Below are 17,410 nucleotides of genomic sequence, written 5' to 3' on the forward strand. Positions count from 1 at the left end.
GCGGCGATCCCCGGGGTCCCCAGCAGCGGGACCGCGGCGATCTAACATCTTATCCCCTATCCTTTGGATAGGGGATAAGATGCCAGGGGCGGAGTACCCCTTTAAGATCCAGTTTTATCATGCATAGCATGAATATTCATGTTAAGTATACATAATGCACTGTAAGCAACACAAATAAATATAGTAATACTAACACGCTTTCCATCATGTCTTTGCAGCAGGTTGCCATGTTAGAGTCGAGGGTCCGTGACAAAAGAGAGTGATCAATAGCATAGAATTATGGCTAATGAGCTCCAGTGCCCACCCATCCCTCTCCCCTGTCCTATTACTGTTATTAGAATTAATTGACCCACGCGTAAAAGGCAGTATTCCTCAATCTTCTTTTCCACTGACATTTTAACTTTCCTTTTATATCCCAACTATTGTCTTATTTATTGCTTATATAGGACTAATATAATACACAGTGCTGCAAAAAGGTTGCCATCGTACACATCAGTCTTTATTCCCTGTCTCTGATATATGCTAGGGAAAATATTATAGGAAACAGTCGACCTATCTGTACTCTTTGGGAAAACCAAGTCGGCGTAGAAAACCCCCGAAAACACCGGGAAAAGAAACTGCACAAACATCTTTTTCCTAAGTTGCCTTCTTGGCTGAACTTTCCATTTTTTAGTTTACCTAATATGTTAGTGTTGTATATTACTGCAGTCAGTCTGATTATTCATGTATTTCCTGTTATGTATGTAGTCTCAACATTTTACATTATGCAGTATGCCAAATGTAATCACTCACACCAGCAAACAGCATTGCTCTACAGAAATACCTAGCATGTATGAAATATTCATAGAGCGGCACAGAGCCAATGGTGTCACAGCAGCTTATGTGTTTGTTGTCTACTCTACTCTGTATTACATATTCTTTTTTTCCGATCTAGTCCTCCCATGATAATTGTTACCCATGCATGCTATGTATTTTAAAAAAAAAAGACCCTAAACTTTTATTTTTCTCCAATGCATCTGGGCAATGAAAAATTAATCAGTTTTCTGAATATTAATTTAAAAAAAAAATGTTGTTTCATATCTACAGCTCTGACATTGACCTTTTCATGATAGTAGAGCACTAGTCTGATCACCAACTTACCGTATTTTTCGCCGTATAAGACGCACTTTTTCTTCCCCAAAACTGGGGGGGAAAAGTCGGTGCGTCTTATACGGCGAATACACCCCTATCGCGGCGGTCCCTGCGGCCATCAACGGCCGGGACCCGCGGCTAATACAGGACATCACTGATCGTGATGATACCCTGTATTAACCCTTCAGACACGGCGATCAAAGCTGACCGCCGCGTCTGAAGGGAAAGTGACACTAACCCGGCTGTTCAGTCGGGCTGTTCGGGACCGGCACGATTTCACCGCGGTGGTCCCGAACAGCCCGACTGAATAGCCGGGTTAGTGCTTACAGGACACCGGGAGGGACCTTACCTGCCTCCTCGGTGTCTTCTCCGTTCAGGGATCCCCTGCATGGCCGGCGCTCTCCTTCCTCTTCATCACATCGTCGCGTACGTGCGTCGGCGTGCGTAACGACGTGATGGCGGCGACGGAGAGCGAGGATACCCGGCCGGCAGCAGAGACGTTCCGGAGCAACGGGGACACGGCGACAGCGATGGAGCGACATCCAGGGCAGCGGTGACGGGTCCGGAGCGGCGGGGACACGTGAGTATTACCTCCTATGCAGTGGTCTTCAATCTGCGGACCTCCAGATGTTGCAAAACTACAACTCCCAGCATGCCCGGACAGCCAACGGCTGTCCGGGCATGCTGGGAGTTGTAGTTTTGCAACATCTGGAGGTCCGCAGGTTGAAGACCACTATTGAGTTCCAAATCTTTTTTTTTTTTTTAGATTTTGCCCCTAAAAATTGGGTGCGTCTTATACGCCGGTGCGTCCTATAGGACGAAAAATACGGTACATTTCGTAGGCTAGCAAGAAGTAGGGGACAGGACGATGCAGTATAACTGCAGGAGCACATTACAAAGGGTTTGTGTGTAGTCTTTTACTATGAAGATGCATAGGTCTGCATGGAAACTGTAGGCACAAAACAATAGGAGATCTTTAGGATTAATAATACAGTTAGTTTATATGTGATTTTTTATGTTTAATATAATTTATTATTTTTGAATACATTTTTCGAAAGTGTTATAAAGAAATCTCTTAACTTTTTTAATCTTTGTAAACATACAAAGTATTACAATATACTGCCATTTTTATGTATGACAATATATTTTGTCTGTGTAAAGAAATATGCAGAAGCACATGGCATCACTGGTATATCCTAACAAGCTTTTACAAGAGACAGGAGACTTTTATGTGGTACCAGGCTGTTTGAATAGTGACGCTGCCAGGGTTGAAGATCACGGCTATAAGGGATATGTGGGCTTGATCAAGGCACAGATTAATGCCAGAATGTATTATGTATCACCCCGATGATGATTGCCTGGGCACAGTGGCAGTGCCATACAATTACCTTGACAAGAGTACATTAAAGGGGTATTCCAGGAAAAAACTTTTTCTTTTATATACATCAACTGGCACTAGAAAGTTAAACAGATTTGTAAATTACTTCTATTGAAAAATCTTAATCCTTCCAATAATTATAAGCTGCTGAAGTTAAGTTGTTCTTTTCTGTCTGCCAACAGTGCTCTCTACTGACAGCTCTGCTTATCTCGGGAACTGCACAGAGTAGAAGAGGTTTGCTATGGGAATTTGCTTCTACCCTGGACAGTTCCCGAGACAGGTGTCATCAGAGAGAGACAGAAAAGAACAACTCAGCTTCAGCAGCTCATAAGTACTGAAAGGATTAAGATTTTTTTTTATAGAAGTGATTTACAAATCTGTTTAACTTTCTGGAGTCAATTGATATATATATATATATATATATATATATATATATATATAAAAGTTTTTTTTCCTGGATAACCCCTTTAAGGTGCGCTGACTACTTGAGGCCCCTGATATACCCTGTTAAGGTTTGGGAATTGGAATTAAGACACTTTGGAAAAGTGTTTCATTTTAGATGCATTGGATGCAACCGCTACTGCTGGATTTCTGACCATTACCGCCCGCTCCCGCAAGGTATGTCTACCACTCCTGCTTGCTCCTGCAACATGTGTCCAATACCACCTTCCCCCAACAAAGATTTTGTCACAGCTTTTAGAGATAGTACCCCACATGAAATTTTATTACTCCCCCCCATGCTATTTAATTACCCCTGTGCAATTTCATCAGCCCCTGTGGCTGGTTTGCAGGACTGCGCAGGATTTTGTAGGACCCGCTGTATGTTTTGTGACCACCCGCTCCCGCCGGCAACAACCTCATTACCCCCCACAAGTTTTCTAATGCAGGGCTCTACATTGAAGTAGTAAAAAGATGGTTGTCAATGTGAATACAGCCTGTAAAGGATGCTCTGATTTTATTAAATAGTATACAATGGACCAAAGTGCTGAAACTGCAATGTATGTTGTAAAGTTAGTTATTCAAATCTTTTTGATATACCGACACATTCTATGGTGAGATAACTTTAATTTCAAAATGTATTATGCTTTTAATTTGCAAACAATATGTAAATTATAAAAAAAAAAAAATATCTTGAGAGATTTTTGTGTTCTCTAACATGAATGCCTAAATGAATAAAATGAATAGCAAATGTCTGGGGTGCAATGTCTATTGTATAAAAACTATTACAAAGAAATTCTGCTTAGTTACATAGTAACCAAAGGCCAAGTTTTATTTTTTCAGTGCACTTTACAAAGACAACTCTGAAGAGCTCTGAAGTATGCTAAAATATGTTATTGCGAATGAGAATGTGACACTGAGTGCAAAGAACAAACGCGTTTTATGTCTAGAAATCTAGATATTATCGGAGAGACCTCTAGATATTTACAGGAATAAATCCTTGTATGTAATTCATTTCTTTGAGATGCAGAAGGTGCTTTCAAGGAACATAGCCAGACTAGAGGAAAAGCTTGTAGAGAGCAAAAATTCTTATTGAAAGTAAACTTTGTTTCTTTTCCCTTGCAGTTTGTTGCAGATCCCTGTGGAGAGAAGCCTTGTGTCCATGGAAACTGCAGTGTCAGCGGGAATAGTTACTTGTGTATCTGTAGCGATGGATTCACTGGAGTCCACTGTGATATACCACCTTTTGAACCCACAGACACCTCTGTCACTGAAATGCCACAATTTATACAGAGCACATTAGAGCCAACGACAGAAATGCCTCAATCTCCAGCTGTCATGGTACTGCCAACATGGAGGCCAAAAGTGGGCCAGAAGGTGACAACCCTTCTGTGGGATGAAGTACAGGTGAGTGAAACAAATCTGAAAGAACCAGCATTGTTCAATTTTAAATTTGACACATTCCTACATTTGTAAATTGAATAAGGACACATTGCTTCTCTTTGATGTGTACACAGCTGAACATTTTGGCTTTGTGAAGAATACCTAACAAATTATAAGTGCATTTTGTTTTTTATCAATGGGATATGTTTTTCCAGATCAAATACAGGAAAAAATGTGGAATCACTTTGCAATTTGTATTTCTAGTACAAACATTGGCACAAGTAAAATAATAAATATTAAATTTTAAGTTTAGAAAGGAGAACAAAACTCAAAAAAGGAAAACATACGGGTAGACCAAGTCAAAGCATCAGGATAGCAAACTCAAAGCAAAGGCCTAAAAAAAATACAAAATAAAAAACAGAACAAAACAAATGAAATACAAATGGACAGAGAAAGAAATCAATGTTTATAATGGAACTGTAAGAAATCTGCTGAATGAAATGGGATTTACATATAGAGAGAAATAATGAGAATCAGCCCTATTAACTAAACAGAAGAAAACAAGGGTAACAGGGGGTTATGAGGAGTGATCTTGGGGTGTGGAGGATTGGATGAAAGTAGTATTCAGTGATCATCAATCTGCTTGGCCAAGAAGATGATTCCGGACCTTTTGTCTGTTGCAGTTCTAATGAAAAATATAAAGATGACGCCTCAAGAAAACAATCACATTGTCCACTCATTCATGATATGGGATTGTATATCAGATACAGGCCCAAGAAAGACACCAGGTGGACATAAAAGTTTTGGACACTTTTTTGATAGTTTGATGATGATGAAGTAATTTTTCAGGACAAGAATGCTTTTAGCAAAAGAACAAAACATTGTAAAGCTTTTCTTCAGAGAAAGCATAGCAATTCAATGACATGGTCAGCAAATCCTTTCAAATATTTGTGGTGGACAACGACACGGCTCCATCCTGCTCTACGAGAAAGTTGGAACCAGCATGATGTACAGTATCATTTATTAGTGCAGGCCTCAAAGAATGCCATGAAAGCCAGAGCCAGGAACAACAAAGTAATAATTGGGATTTTAATGTTGACAAACAGCATTTAGTGAATAAAAATAATTTTTTTACTCTATGTTTAACTATAAAGAAAAGTGTAGTGATTCCAGGTTACACATATGGTCAGATCCAAGCATTAGCTAGTAGATCATCCCCTGACCACTAAATAAATGACAAGCTAGACTATATTTCATCTGTCAGATACAGTCTTTCCAGAATCAAATTATGAAGTTTAGCAACAGATCTTTCTTTAAGACTAGGCTATGGGGAAAAAAAACCTTTCATGTGGAAGGTTCCTTCATCTGAAAGATGAAGAGAAGTAACTATTACTTTATAACAGACTTTGAGACTACAGACATACTGAATCTATTTCAAAGGTAATGTACAACTCCACAATCTCCTTTTAAAAATTAAATGAATGCAGTAGTATTCTATAGATCTGCCATCCAAAATTAGGGGTTCAGGCAGAAAGCAGTTCTGTGATGGGGGCACCATGCCATCCAGTTTTTGCAAGGTATAATAATAAGGTAACTACCGTATTTATCGGGGTATACCACGCACCGGCCTATAACACGCACCCTTACTTTACCAAGGATATTTAAAAAAAGTTTTTTTACCCAAATATCCTTGGTAAAATGAGGGTGCGTGTGTGTGCATGTGTATACCCCGATACACTGTTTCTGACCCCGCAGAAGCCCAGGTGAGAGAGGCTGTCGCTGCCCGCTTCTCTCCCCCTGCCTTTCCTGGGGTCTAGAGCCAAGCTGCCGCCGCTTCTCTCCCGCTGGCTATCTGCACCGCTGCCCGTTCTCTCCCCCCTGGCTATCGGTGCCGCTGCCCCATTGCCGGCGCCGATAGCCAGGGGGAAAGAAGCGGCGCCGGCAATGGGGCAGCGGCACCGATAGCCAGGGGGAGAGAAGGGGCAGCGGTACCCATTGCCGGCGCCGCTGCCCCGTTGCCTCCCCCATCCCCGGTTGTATAATTATCTGTTGCCGGGGTCGGGTCCGCGCTGCTTCAGGCCTCCGGTGTGCGTCCCCTGCGTCGTTGCTATGCGCTGCACGGCGCGGCGCAATGACGAGTGACGTCATTGCGTCTCGCAGCACATAGCAATGACGCAGGGGACGCACACCGGAGGCCTGAAGCAGCACGGACCCGACCCCGGCAACAGATAATTATACAACCGGGGATGGGGAGGCAATGGGTGCCGGTGCCACTTCTCTCCCCCTGTCTGTCTGCGCCGCTGCCCCATTGCCGGCGCCGCTTCTCTCCCCCTGGCTATTGGCACCGGCAATGGGGCAGCGGCACCGATAGCCAGGGGGAGAGAAGGGCCGGCAGCAGGGCTCTACACCCCAGGACAGGCAGGGGCAGAGAAGCCGGCAGCGCTGGCGGTCTCTGCACCTGCAAAGCCGCTGCAGTTCATTGATTTAAAGTGCCCGCTTTAAATCATTGAACTGCAGCGGCTTATCGGCGTATAACACGCACATAGACTTTAGGCTTAAAAATTTTGCCTAAAAAGTGCGTGTTATATGCCGATAAATACGGTATATTATGTGTGGGTGATGTTGGTCTATAACAAGGGGCATCCTCTACATCTAGTGGAAAGATGGTTTCTACACCAGCACAGACAGGTGGTCTTTACTGTAAGAGCAGTGAGACTGTGGAACTCTCTGCCAGAGGAAGTGGTCAGGCTGAACTAAAAAAAAATAATAATAATTCACAATAGGCCTAGACGAATTTCTGGAAAGTAGTAACATTACAGGTTATGGATACTAGATTTATGGGGATAGAACTTTGATCCAGGGATTTATTCTGACTGCCATATTGAAGTCTGGAAGGAATGTGTCCCCTTAGTATGGGGCAATTGAGCTTAGACCCATAAGGGTCTTTCTCTAGATCAACACAGTCGGGACACAGAAGGGATAGAGACTGAACTTGATGGACTTTGGTCTTTTTTCAACCTTATGAACTATGTATGGTGTTGTATGATGTCACTTCTGCATTGTTCTACGTCTTTGATTGACTACTATATCCATCAGAAAACACAGTGGGCCTCATTTATGAAAATACTCTTACAGAAAATATTTCCTTCTGCCTGTAGCAAGCAGTTTTTATATTGCTTTCAATCATGAAAGTAGCACTCTGATACTATTGTCAGTAAGACCTGTTATGTTGGGTTAAGGTCACATCTGCATTGGTATCGACTACAGTGGTACCCAGTGGATCCTATTGGTTTGTAATAATAATAATTTTTTATTTATACAGAGCACACAGATTCCGCAGTGTTGTACACTCTGATTGGTCTGTTGGGTTTCACCATTGTGCCCATCATTTTGATAGTAAAAATAGCATTTGCATACTGCACTGTTCTTCCTGTCAAGTATGATGGAATCTGCCGATGGAGCCCCCAGAGCAGATAGGATCATCTTTACAGCAATGTAATGGTAGTAGTTTTAGATTAACTGTTCTGGGTGTCTTTTTGTTGTTTTATTCAAAGTTTTTTTTTTTTGCACAGTCATTACCATTTTAATTATCTTCATTTGTGGTTTGGAAATGCAACATTAGGACAACTGTTTATTTCATAAGATGAAAATATGTCCGGCAGTGTTAACAGGAATGCACTAATTAAAAATGCTTAAAAGAAAGATAAAAAGAATGGTTATGGGGCTTGTTTTACCAACACTTTAGATATGGTTGCACTTACTGCGCTGTGGGAAGTCTTTTTGTTTGGAAAGAACTATGCTGGAATAACCATGGGTGTGCTGGTGCAGATCTTTCCATTCAGGAAGAAATAAGACAACTTTAATGTGCTTCACAGTTAGCCTTGATTTTACAATTACATGCCGAGCTGCATTAGCATACTTGGAAACTCGTAAGAAGGGACATCAAGGAAATTTAGGGACATCAGGGAAATTCAAGGAAATATTAAGCGGCATGTTTTTACCATATGCCTTGCCCAGAACATCATTGCTACCTATGGAATATGTACCCTTTCCCCCAATTATGAATGCAGACCCCATCTGGCTTCCTAAACTAATACAGGCCCCAGTCTAGACCCCCTAAAGTAATATATCCATAATACAGTAAATTAATACTAACCTCAATTCAGACCCCCTAAAGTACTGCAGAGTCCCTAAAGACCAGAGCCCCTAAACTAATACAGAGCCTAGACCAGTCTCCCTAAATGAATAAAGATCTCAGACCAGACCCTTTAAACTAATAGAGACCACACACCCTAAAGTAATATCCGAGCGCTACCCCCCCCCCCCCCCACGATCTCCTATACGGGGCCATGACAATGTACAGGAAAGGGGGCGTTCCGTCCCCGCATGACGCGGCAGCCGGCACGCCCCTCCATGAATCCCATAGAGTAACATGGAGGGGCGTACCGGCTGCTGCGTCATGCGGGGACGGAACGCCCCCTTTCCTGTACATTGCCGCGGCCCCGTACAGGAGATCCCGGGGGGTCTGAGCGCTAGGGGATAAAGTTCAGAGCACTACAGATCTCCTTTAAATCAGAATACTGAGGTTTAAAGGGGTTATCCACCATAAGGTGATTTTAGTACATACCTGGCAGGCAGTAATGGACATGCTTAAGAAGGATGTGCGCTTGTATTGGGGCTAAATGGCTATGCTGTGAGATTACCATAACACTGTGGCTAGCTTTTTGTGAACTGGTATTTCCTGTTTGACTTTTCTTTTTTTGACTACAAATCCCACAATTCCATTTTCCTCCCTCCCACACATCAGCCACCCCACCCATTGAAACATAAATGAGCTGCATCCATTCAAAGACCTGTGGTTTTCAATCAGGGTGCCTACAGGTGTTGCATTAGTTGCAGATTGATCTCTCTCCCACCAAGCGATCACTCCATCCATTGAAGGAGACAGGCTCCCTGTCATCAGCTGACTAGTGAGTCAGGTCTCGGCCGCTTTACAAGCTGGGAAAAATCTGAAACAGTCATTTTGTATGCTGTTAAAAATAAATATTGGAGAGAAAATCACAGAAGAAAATGGCATCAAGTTAGCATCCAAAATTTGCTGAAATTTTAATGAATCCATTTTTCCTTCTACTCGTGAGATGTTCCCTGTGCCACTGGCTGCAATACAACCCCAAAGCATGATTGATCCACACCCATGCTTAACAGTTGGACAGAGGTTCTTTTTATTAAATTCTGTTCCCCTTCTTCTCCAAACGTACCTTTGCTCATTCTGGCCAAAAAGTTCTATTTTAACCTCATCGGTCCACAGAACTTGTTTCCAAAATGCATCAGGCCTGTCTATATGTTCATTTGCAAAGTTCAAACGCTGATTTTTGTGGTGAAGACTTAGAAGAGGTTTTCTTCTGATGACTCTTTCATGATGACCATATTTATATAAGTATCTCTTTATAGTGGAATAGTGTACCACAACTCCAGTGTCTGCCAGATCTTTCTGGGGGGATTGTGCAGTCAATCGTGGGTTTTGAATAGTTTTTCTCACAATCCTGCGAGCTGATTCTGTCTGAAGTCTTCCAGATCTTGCTTTAACTTCCACTGTTCCTGATGACTGCCATTTCTTAATTACATTCTGAACAGAGGATATTGACATCTGAAAACGTTTTGCCATCTTCTTATAGCCTTCTCCAGCTTTGTGAGCATCAACTATTTTCAGTTTCAGATTTCTAGATAACTGCTTAGAAGAACCCATGGTGCTGATTGTTGGGGCAAGGTCAGATGAGTCTGGGCATTTAAAACCTCTGAGATTGACATCACCTGGTCTTCCCAGATGATGATTGAGAACAATCCATGACACTGGCAGGTCTCAGCTTTGCAAAGGGGGCAGTGCATGCTATAAATTCTGCAGGGTGCCCAAACTTTTGCTGATTCCTTTTTTTTTTTCTTTTCTGTAATTTTGAAAGTGTAAATGATGGAAATAAAATCTAACTTTTGTTGACATATTATAAGAATGTCTAATCTGTAATTTGATGCCTTTTGGAGATTTTCCATCTTTCCTTGGCTTCTTTATGCACATTAATACAAATTTTTACCTGGGGTGCCCAAACTTTTGATCCCCACTGTATACGAGGAACTCTTACAATAGGTGGTTGTGTGGGCTCACACACAACAATGGTTAGCATGTATGAGTAATGTCTGGTCTGCAGCCTCTCCAGCCGAATAGACAATGGTAAGAAGTGACCTCACAGCGGCGCTGACCAGGATGGACATGTCAGGTAAGATAAAGCAGGTTTATTGGATAAAAATGTCACTTGTTTCACCGGGCTTGCTCGGTTTCATCAGGCATAACAAAACAGGCTGAGGAGGAGTCTTATATACAGGGTACATTTAACCCTTTTGGGGATAATTTACTATTTCTTCTCCGATTGCTGAGACCAAAGGATCATTACAAAAGAATATATTTATTATGTATCAGAATTACATGTGTGTGTGTGTGTATATATATATATATATATATATATATATATATATATATATATACAGTACAGACCAAAAGTTTGGACACACTTTCTCATTCAAAGAGTTTTCTTTATTTTCATGACTATGAAAATTGTAGATTCACACAGGGGTGTGGAAATTAAAAAAAAAAACTACTTGTCCAAGGGACTAAAGCGGAACACAATCTACTTGTCCCTCAAGAAAATCCACTTGTCCTGGTTGATGAAATAATTTCAACCAAAATAGTCTGATCCCCCCCACTAGACCACCAGGGATGGATATAAGATCCCTTTAGACACTGCTGACAGCGATGATCTAATGGTTTAATAGGTGATCGCAGTATGCCAGGATATTAGAGGCCGGAGAGCTGTAGCTCCTCTTACACCCGAGACAAGCCCAGAAAAGTCTAGATGTAACTTTTTGATCACCTTATAAAAAATTTCTCATATGAAGTGACCAAAAATGAGCAATTCTGGACTATTCTTTACATTTACACCGTTCACCGTACGGTTTAAACAACATTATATTTTAATAGTCTGGACATTTCCGCATTCAGCGATACCACTTATGTTTATTTTTGTACATTATTTTTATTTAAAGAAAATTGGAAACTTTTATTAGGAAAGGGGCTTATTCACATGTATACGCACCTTTTAAAATATTTTAATCACTATTTTTCAGTCTCAATAGGGACTTATGTGTTACTGGGGGGGGGGGGGGGGGGTGTTCTGCTTCTCCAGTTTGTGTGCTGCATTTGTGTCAGTAAATACTGGAAGTTGCATTTAGTTAGTAGATAACTACAACTCCCAGCATGCCCTGATACAGTCTATGGTTGTGTGGGTGTTGCAGCATGTTGCACTGTATAGTAGTACAGTTAAGGTTATTGTGTAACATGCTGGGAGTTGTAGTTTTGGTTTGTGTCAGCTGCAGAGCCATAGGATGTGTCAAGGAATACTGGGAATTGCAGTAAGTAACTACAACTCCCAGCATGCCCTGATACAGCCTATGGTTGTGTGGGTGTTGCAGCATGTTGCACTGTATAGTACAGTTAAGGTTATTGTGTAACATGCTGAGAGTTGTAGTTTTGGTTTGTGTCAGCTGCAGAGCCATAGAATGTATCAAGGAATACTGGGAATTGCAGTTAGTAACTACAACACCCAGCATGCCCTGATGCAGCCTATAGCTCTGCAGCTGACCCGAACCAAAACTACAACTCCCAGCATGTTACACTTTATAGTTCTACAGTTTAGGTTATGGTGTAACATGCTGGAAGTTGTAGTTTTGGTTCGGGCGTGTTTGTGTGCATCCGTGGGGTTCTTGGTTGGCGGGTGAGTATGAAGGGGCAAGATTCTGGGGGTGCAATTTAGTGCGGGTGCCACTAAAAATAAATAAAATTAGATGGTACAACTGCCCTAATGCCCGACGTGACAGTCCGCTCCTATACAAAACATTCATGCATACACATATCATTCATACACCAGCCACTGCCCCCATACCATACATACACACACACACCCCCACCACTGCCCCCCCCCACATCATACATTACATACACACATACACTCACACCATACATATACACCATACATATGCACACATCATACATACACCTGCCGCTGCCCACCCCACATCATACATCACATACACAAACATCATACATTACATACACATCACACATAGACATCATACACACATTATACATTACATACACATCACACTTAGACATTATACGCACATCATACATTACATACACAAACATCATACATTACATACACATCACACTTAGACATTATACACACATCATACATCACATACACAAACATCATACATTACATACACATCACACATAGACATCATACACACATTATACATTACATACACATCACACTTAGACATTATACACACATCATACATTACATACACATCACACATAGACATCATACACACATTATACATTACATACACATCACACTTAGACATTATACACACATCATACATTACATACACATCACACATAGACATCATACACACATACACTCACATCATACATATCCACCAGTGTTTCCCAACCAGGGTGCCTCCAGCTGTTGCAAAACTACAACTCCCAGCATGCCCAGGGCATGCTGGGAGTTGTAGTTTTGCAACAGCTGGAGGCACCCTGGTTGGGAAACACTGATATACACCATACATATGCACACATCATACATACACCTGCCGCTGCCCCCCCATCATACATTACATACACACATCACACATACACTCACACCATACATATACAACCACCCTTCCTGTCGCCGCCTGTATTCTCGGCCTCCTCACCTGAGCCGCCATGAGTGGACATCAGAGCTGTAGTCCCGGCCGGTGTGAGGTGAGATTTCCGTCCTCCCCCCCCCCCCCCTGCTCTGTGTTTTCCTTGTGCAAACATGCAGCCTCCCCGTGGTGGATTAGGTCCTGTCTAGACAGAGCAGGGGAGGGGGAGGGATAGAGCTGTGTGCGGGGGATGGAGCTGTGCTCGTCCTCTCTCTCCCCCTGCTGTGTCTTCTGAGCTGCGTCCTTCATCCTCCGGGAGGGGAGATAAGGGGACTCTGCAGTCAGCTGGAGGCCGCCGCCCCCCCCCCCCATACACTCTGAGTGCCGGTGTGAGGTGAAGACTTCCATCGGCTCCTGCACCTCACACCGACATTAAAGAAAAATAAGGGGGACGTCTGTCTGTCCCTGCTAGCCCGATACAGGGCTAAATCTATAAACAATTCACCTGCCCGGCACCCAAAACTACTTGTCCCGGGCGTCGGGCTATAGGATTTCCACATCCCTGTTCACACTAAAGGCATCAAAACTATGAATAAACACATGGGGAATTATAGACATAACAAAAAACTGTGAAACAACTGAAAATATGTCATATTCTAGGTGGAAAGTGTCCCCAAGTGCAGTCACAAAAAGCATCAAGAGCTACAAAGAAACTGGCTCACATGCGGACTGCCCCAGAAAAGGAAGACCAAGAGTCACCTCTGCTGCGGAGGATAAGTTCATCCGGGTCACCAGCCTCAGAAATCGCAGGTTAACAGCAGCTCAGATTAGAGACCAGGTCAATGCCACTCAGAGTTCTAGCAGCAGACACATCTCTAGAACAACTGTTAAGAGGAGACTGTGTGAATCAGACCTTCATGGTAGAAAATCTGCTAGGAAACCACTGCTAAGGACAGGCAACAAGCAGAAGAGACTTGTTTGGGCTAAAGAACACAAGGAATGGACATTAGACCAGTGGAAATCTGTGCTTTGGTCTGTTGAGTACAAATTTGAGATCTTTGGTTCCAACCACCGTGTGCGACGCAGAAAAGGTGAACGGATGGAATCTACATGCCTGGTTCCCGGCATGAAGCATAGAGGAGGAGGTGTGATGGTGTGGGGGTGCTTTGCTGGTGACACTGTTGGGGATTTATTCAAAATTGAAGGCATACTGAACCAGCATGGCTACCACAGCATCTTGCAGCGGCATGCTATTCAGTGCAGTTTGCGTTTAGTTGGACCATCATTTATTTTTCAACAGGACAATGACCCCAAACACACCTCCAGGCTGTGTATGGGCTATTTGACCAAGGAGGAGAGTGATGGGGTGCTGCGCCAGATGACCTGGCCTCCACAGTCACCAGACCTGAAACCAATGAAGGCAAAAGGGCCAACAAGTGCTAAGCATCTCTGGGAACTCCTTCAAGACTTTTGGAAGACCATTTAAGGTGACTACCTCTTGAAGCTCATCAAGAGAATGAGTGTGCAAAGCAGTAATCAAAGCAAAAGGTGGCTACTTTGAAGAACCTAGAATATGACATATTTTTAGTTGTTTCACACTTTTTTGTTATGTCTATAATTCCAGATGTGTTAATTTATAGTTTAAATGCCTTCAGTATGAATCTACAATTTTCATAGTCATGAAAATAAAGAAAACTCTTTGAATGAGAAGGTGTGTCCACACTTTTGGTCTGTACTGTATATATATATATATATATTAAATAATGCATGTGTCAGAAATACATGTGTGTATATGTATCTATACTAAATTGAAAAATGCATATATTGGTAATACAACTGTGTATATGTATCTATGCTGGAAAAGAGAGCGCAATAAACCATGTGTCTTTTAACGCATATGTTGCGTTATCAATATAATAATCATGACTGAACCATAAGTGTGGACATGTGCAAATTTGATTGCACAACTCACAAAGGGAAAACATATATACATGCAGTTCACTCAACCACAACTATATATTAAAAGGGACAATATATATATGGAAAATACAAGGAAATATATGATGATATACACATAGGTTGCATGATGAGAACATACAGCTCATGTGTACCACAATGCTGCAGCATGTACAAGAGATCCAGAAGCAATTTACCGTACATTTTCAATCGTCTCATTGAGTCCCTGTGGGACCAATGTGACTAGTTTATGAATCCAGAACGATTCACGTTTTTTTAGGTTTTTTGCTTGTCTTAATGTTACATTAGGAGACTTTGGAATTATTTCTTTTAGTATGGGATCAGCTAAAATGATCGGACAATTTTTCTTGATTATTTTCTTGATCTCTGTTAGGAACCCAGGGCATACAGATAAGCCCTGATTCCCTGGTACTTAAAGACCCAGGGCGTACCTGTATGCCCGTGGTAATTCCGGTCCCAGCGATCTATCTCCTATCCTCCAATTGTCATTTGGGGGGTATTTTCTCCTATTACCCCTTGAAAAAATTTAAAATTTGGGGAAAAACTGAATTTTAGTGGGAAAAAAAATTAATTTATACATCCAACTTTAACGAAAAGTCATCAAACATCTGTGGGGTGTTAAGGCTCACTGGACCCCTTGTCACGTTCCTTGAGGGGTGTAGTTTCTAAAATAATATGTGATGTGTGGGTTTTTTTGCTGTTCTTGCACCATAGGGGCTTCCTAAATGTGACATGCCCCCCCAAAAACCATTTCAGAAAAACATACTCTCCAAAATCCCATTGTCGTTCCTTCCGTTCTGAGCCCTCTACTGCGCCTGACGAACACTTTACATACACATATGAGGTATTTCCTACGTGAGAGAAATTGGGTTACAAATTTTTTTTTAATTCAAAAACTGGGTCTACAAGAACATGCGGGTGTAAAAAATGAAGATTTAGAATTTTCTCCTTCACTTTGCTGCTTTTCCTGTGAAACACCTAAAGGCTAACAACTTAATGAATGTCATTTTGAATAGTTTGAGGGGTGCCATTTTTATAATGGTGCCATTTATGGGGTATTTCTAATATGAAGGCCCTTGAAATCCACTTCAAAACTGAACTGGTCGCTGAAAAATTCCGATTTTGAAAATTTTGTGAAAAATTTGAAAATTGCTGCTGAACTTTGAAGCCCTCCGATGTCTTCCAAAAGTAAAAACATGTCAACTTTATGATGCAAATATAAAGTAGACATATTGTATATGTGAATCAATATAAAATTTATTTGGGATATCCATTTTCCTTATAAGCAGAGAGTTTCAAAGTAAAAAAAAATGCTACATTTTCAAATTATCAGGGATGGAGTGGACTGTGGTACACAGTACGTAATCTATCTCCTATCCTGCAGTTGTCATTTACAATATGTGGGATGCTCCGTGCAAATGTGCAAACTTCGATCAAATATAAAAAAAAAAATGTATTACATAGTGCCTAACGACACTATTCAAGTGTACATAAAAATGATATTGGTTCATTGAATTTAACCATCCTTGAAAAAATTCCCGAAAATGATCCGAATCGATTTTTACGGTTAATAAACCGTGAATCGTTCTGGATTCATAAACTAGTCACATTGGTCCCTCAGGGACTCAATGAGACGATTGAAAATGTACAGTAACTTGCTTCTGGATCTCTTGTACATGCTGCAGCATTGTGGTACACATGAGCTGTATGTTCTCATCATGCAACCTATGTGTATATCATCATATATTTCCTTGTATTGTCCATATATATATTGTCCCTTTAATATATAGTTGTGGTTGAGTGAACTGCATGTATATATGTTTTCCCCTTGTGAGTTGTGCAATCAAATTTGCACATGTCCACACTTATGGTTCAGTCATGATTATTATATTGATAATGCAGCAAATGCGTTAAAAGACACATGGTTTATTGCGTTTTCACACACGTATTTCTGACACATGCATTGTTTAGTATATATATATATATATATTTATATATATATATATATATATATATACACACACTGTATTTATGTATATATATATATATATATATATATATAAACATGTAATTCTAATACATAATAGATATATTCTTTTGTAAAATTTCTCCCCTGTTTGTATACTGTATATTTATGGTTGTTTATATTTACTCTTGCATATTGTCATTCTATATTGGAAGCTAAAATGATTTCTTCGGTCTCAGTGATCAGAAAAGAAATAGTAAATTATCCCCAAAAGGTTTCATTGTCCTTTGTATATAAGACTCCTCCTCAGGCTGTTTTGTTATGCCTGATGAAACCGCGCAAGCGCTGTGAAGCGCGTCGCATTTTTATCCAATAAACCTGCTTTATCTTACCTG

The 17,410-nt window shown here is 41.3% G+C and overlaps 1 protein-coding gene across 1 annotated transcript in view; it reads left to right on the plus strand.

Moving 5' to 3' along the window:
- DNER (delta/notch like EGF repeat containing) overlaps positions 1 to 17,410 on the plus strand; it is a 272,367-nt gene that overhangs the window by 140,530 nt on the left and 114,427 nt on the right. The window contains exon 2 of the mRNA XM_056564499.1: positions 4,073 to 4,354. Within this exon, the coding sequence (XP_056420474.1) occupies positions 4,073 to 4,354 (282 nt within the window). The remainder of the gene's footprint in view (positions 1 to 4,072; positions 4,355 to 17,410) is intronic.

Source organism: Hyla sarda, chromosome 3 (genome assembly GCF_029499605.1).
Source record: "Hyla sarda isolate aHylSar1 chromosome 3, aHylSar1.hap1, whole genome shotgun sequence".
NCBI lineage: Eukaryota > Metazoa > Chordata > Amphibia > Anura > Hylidae > Hyla > Hyla sarda.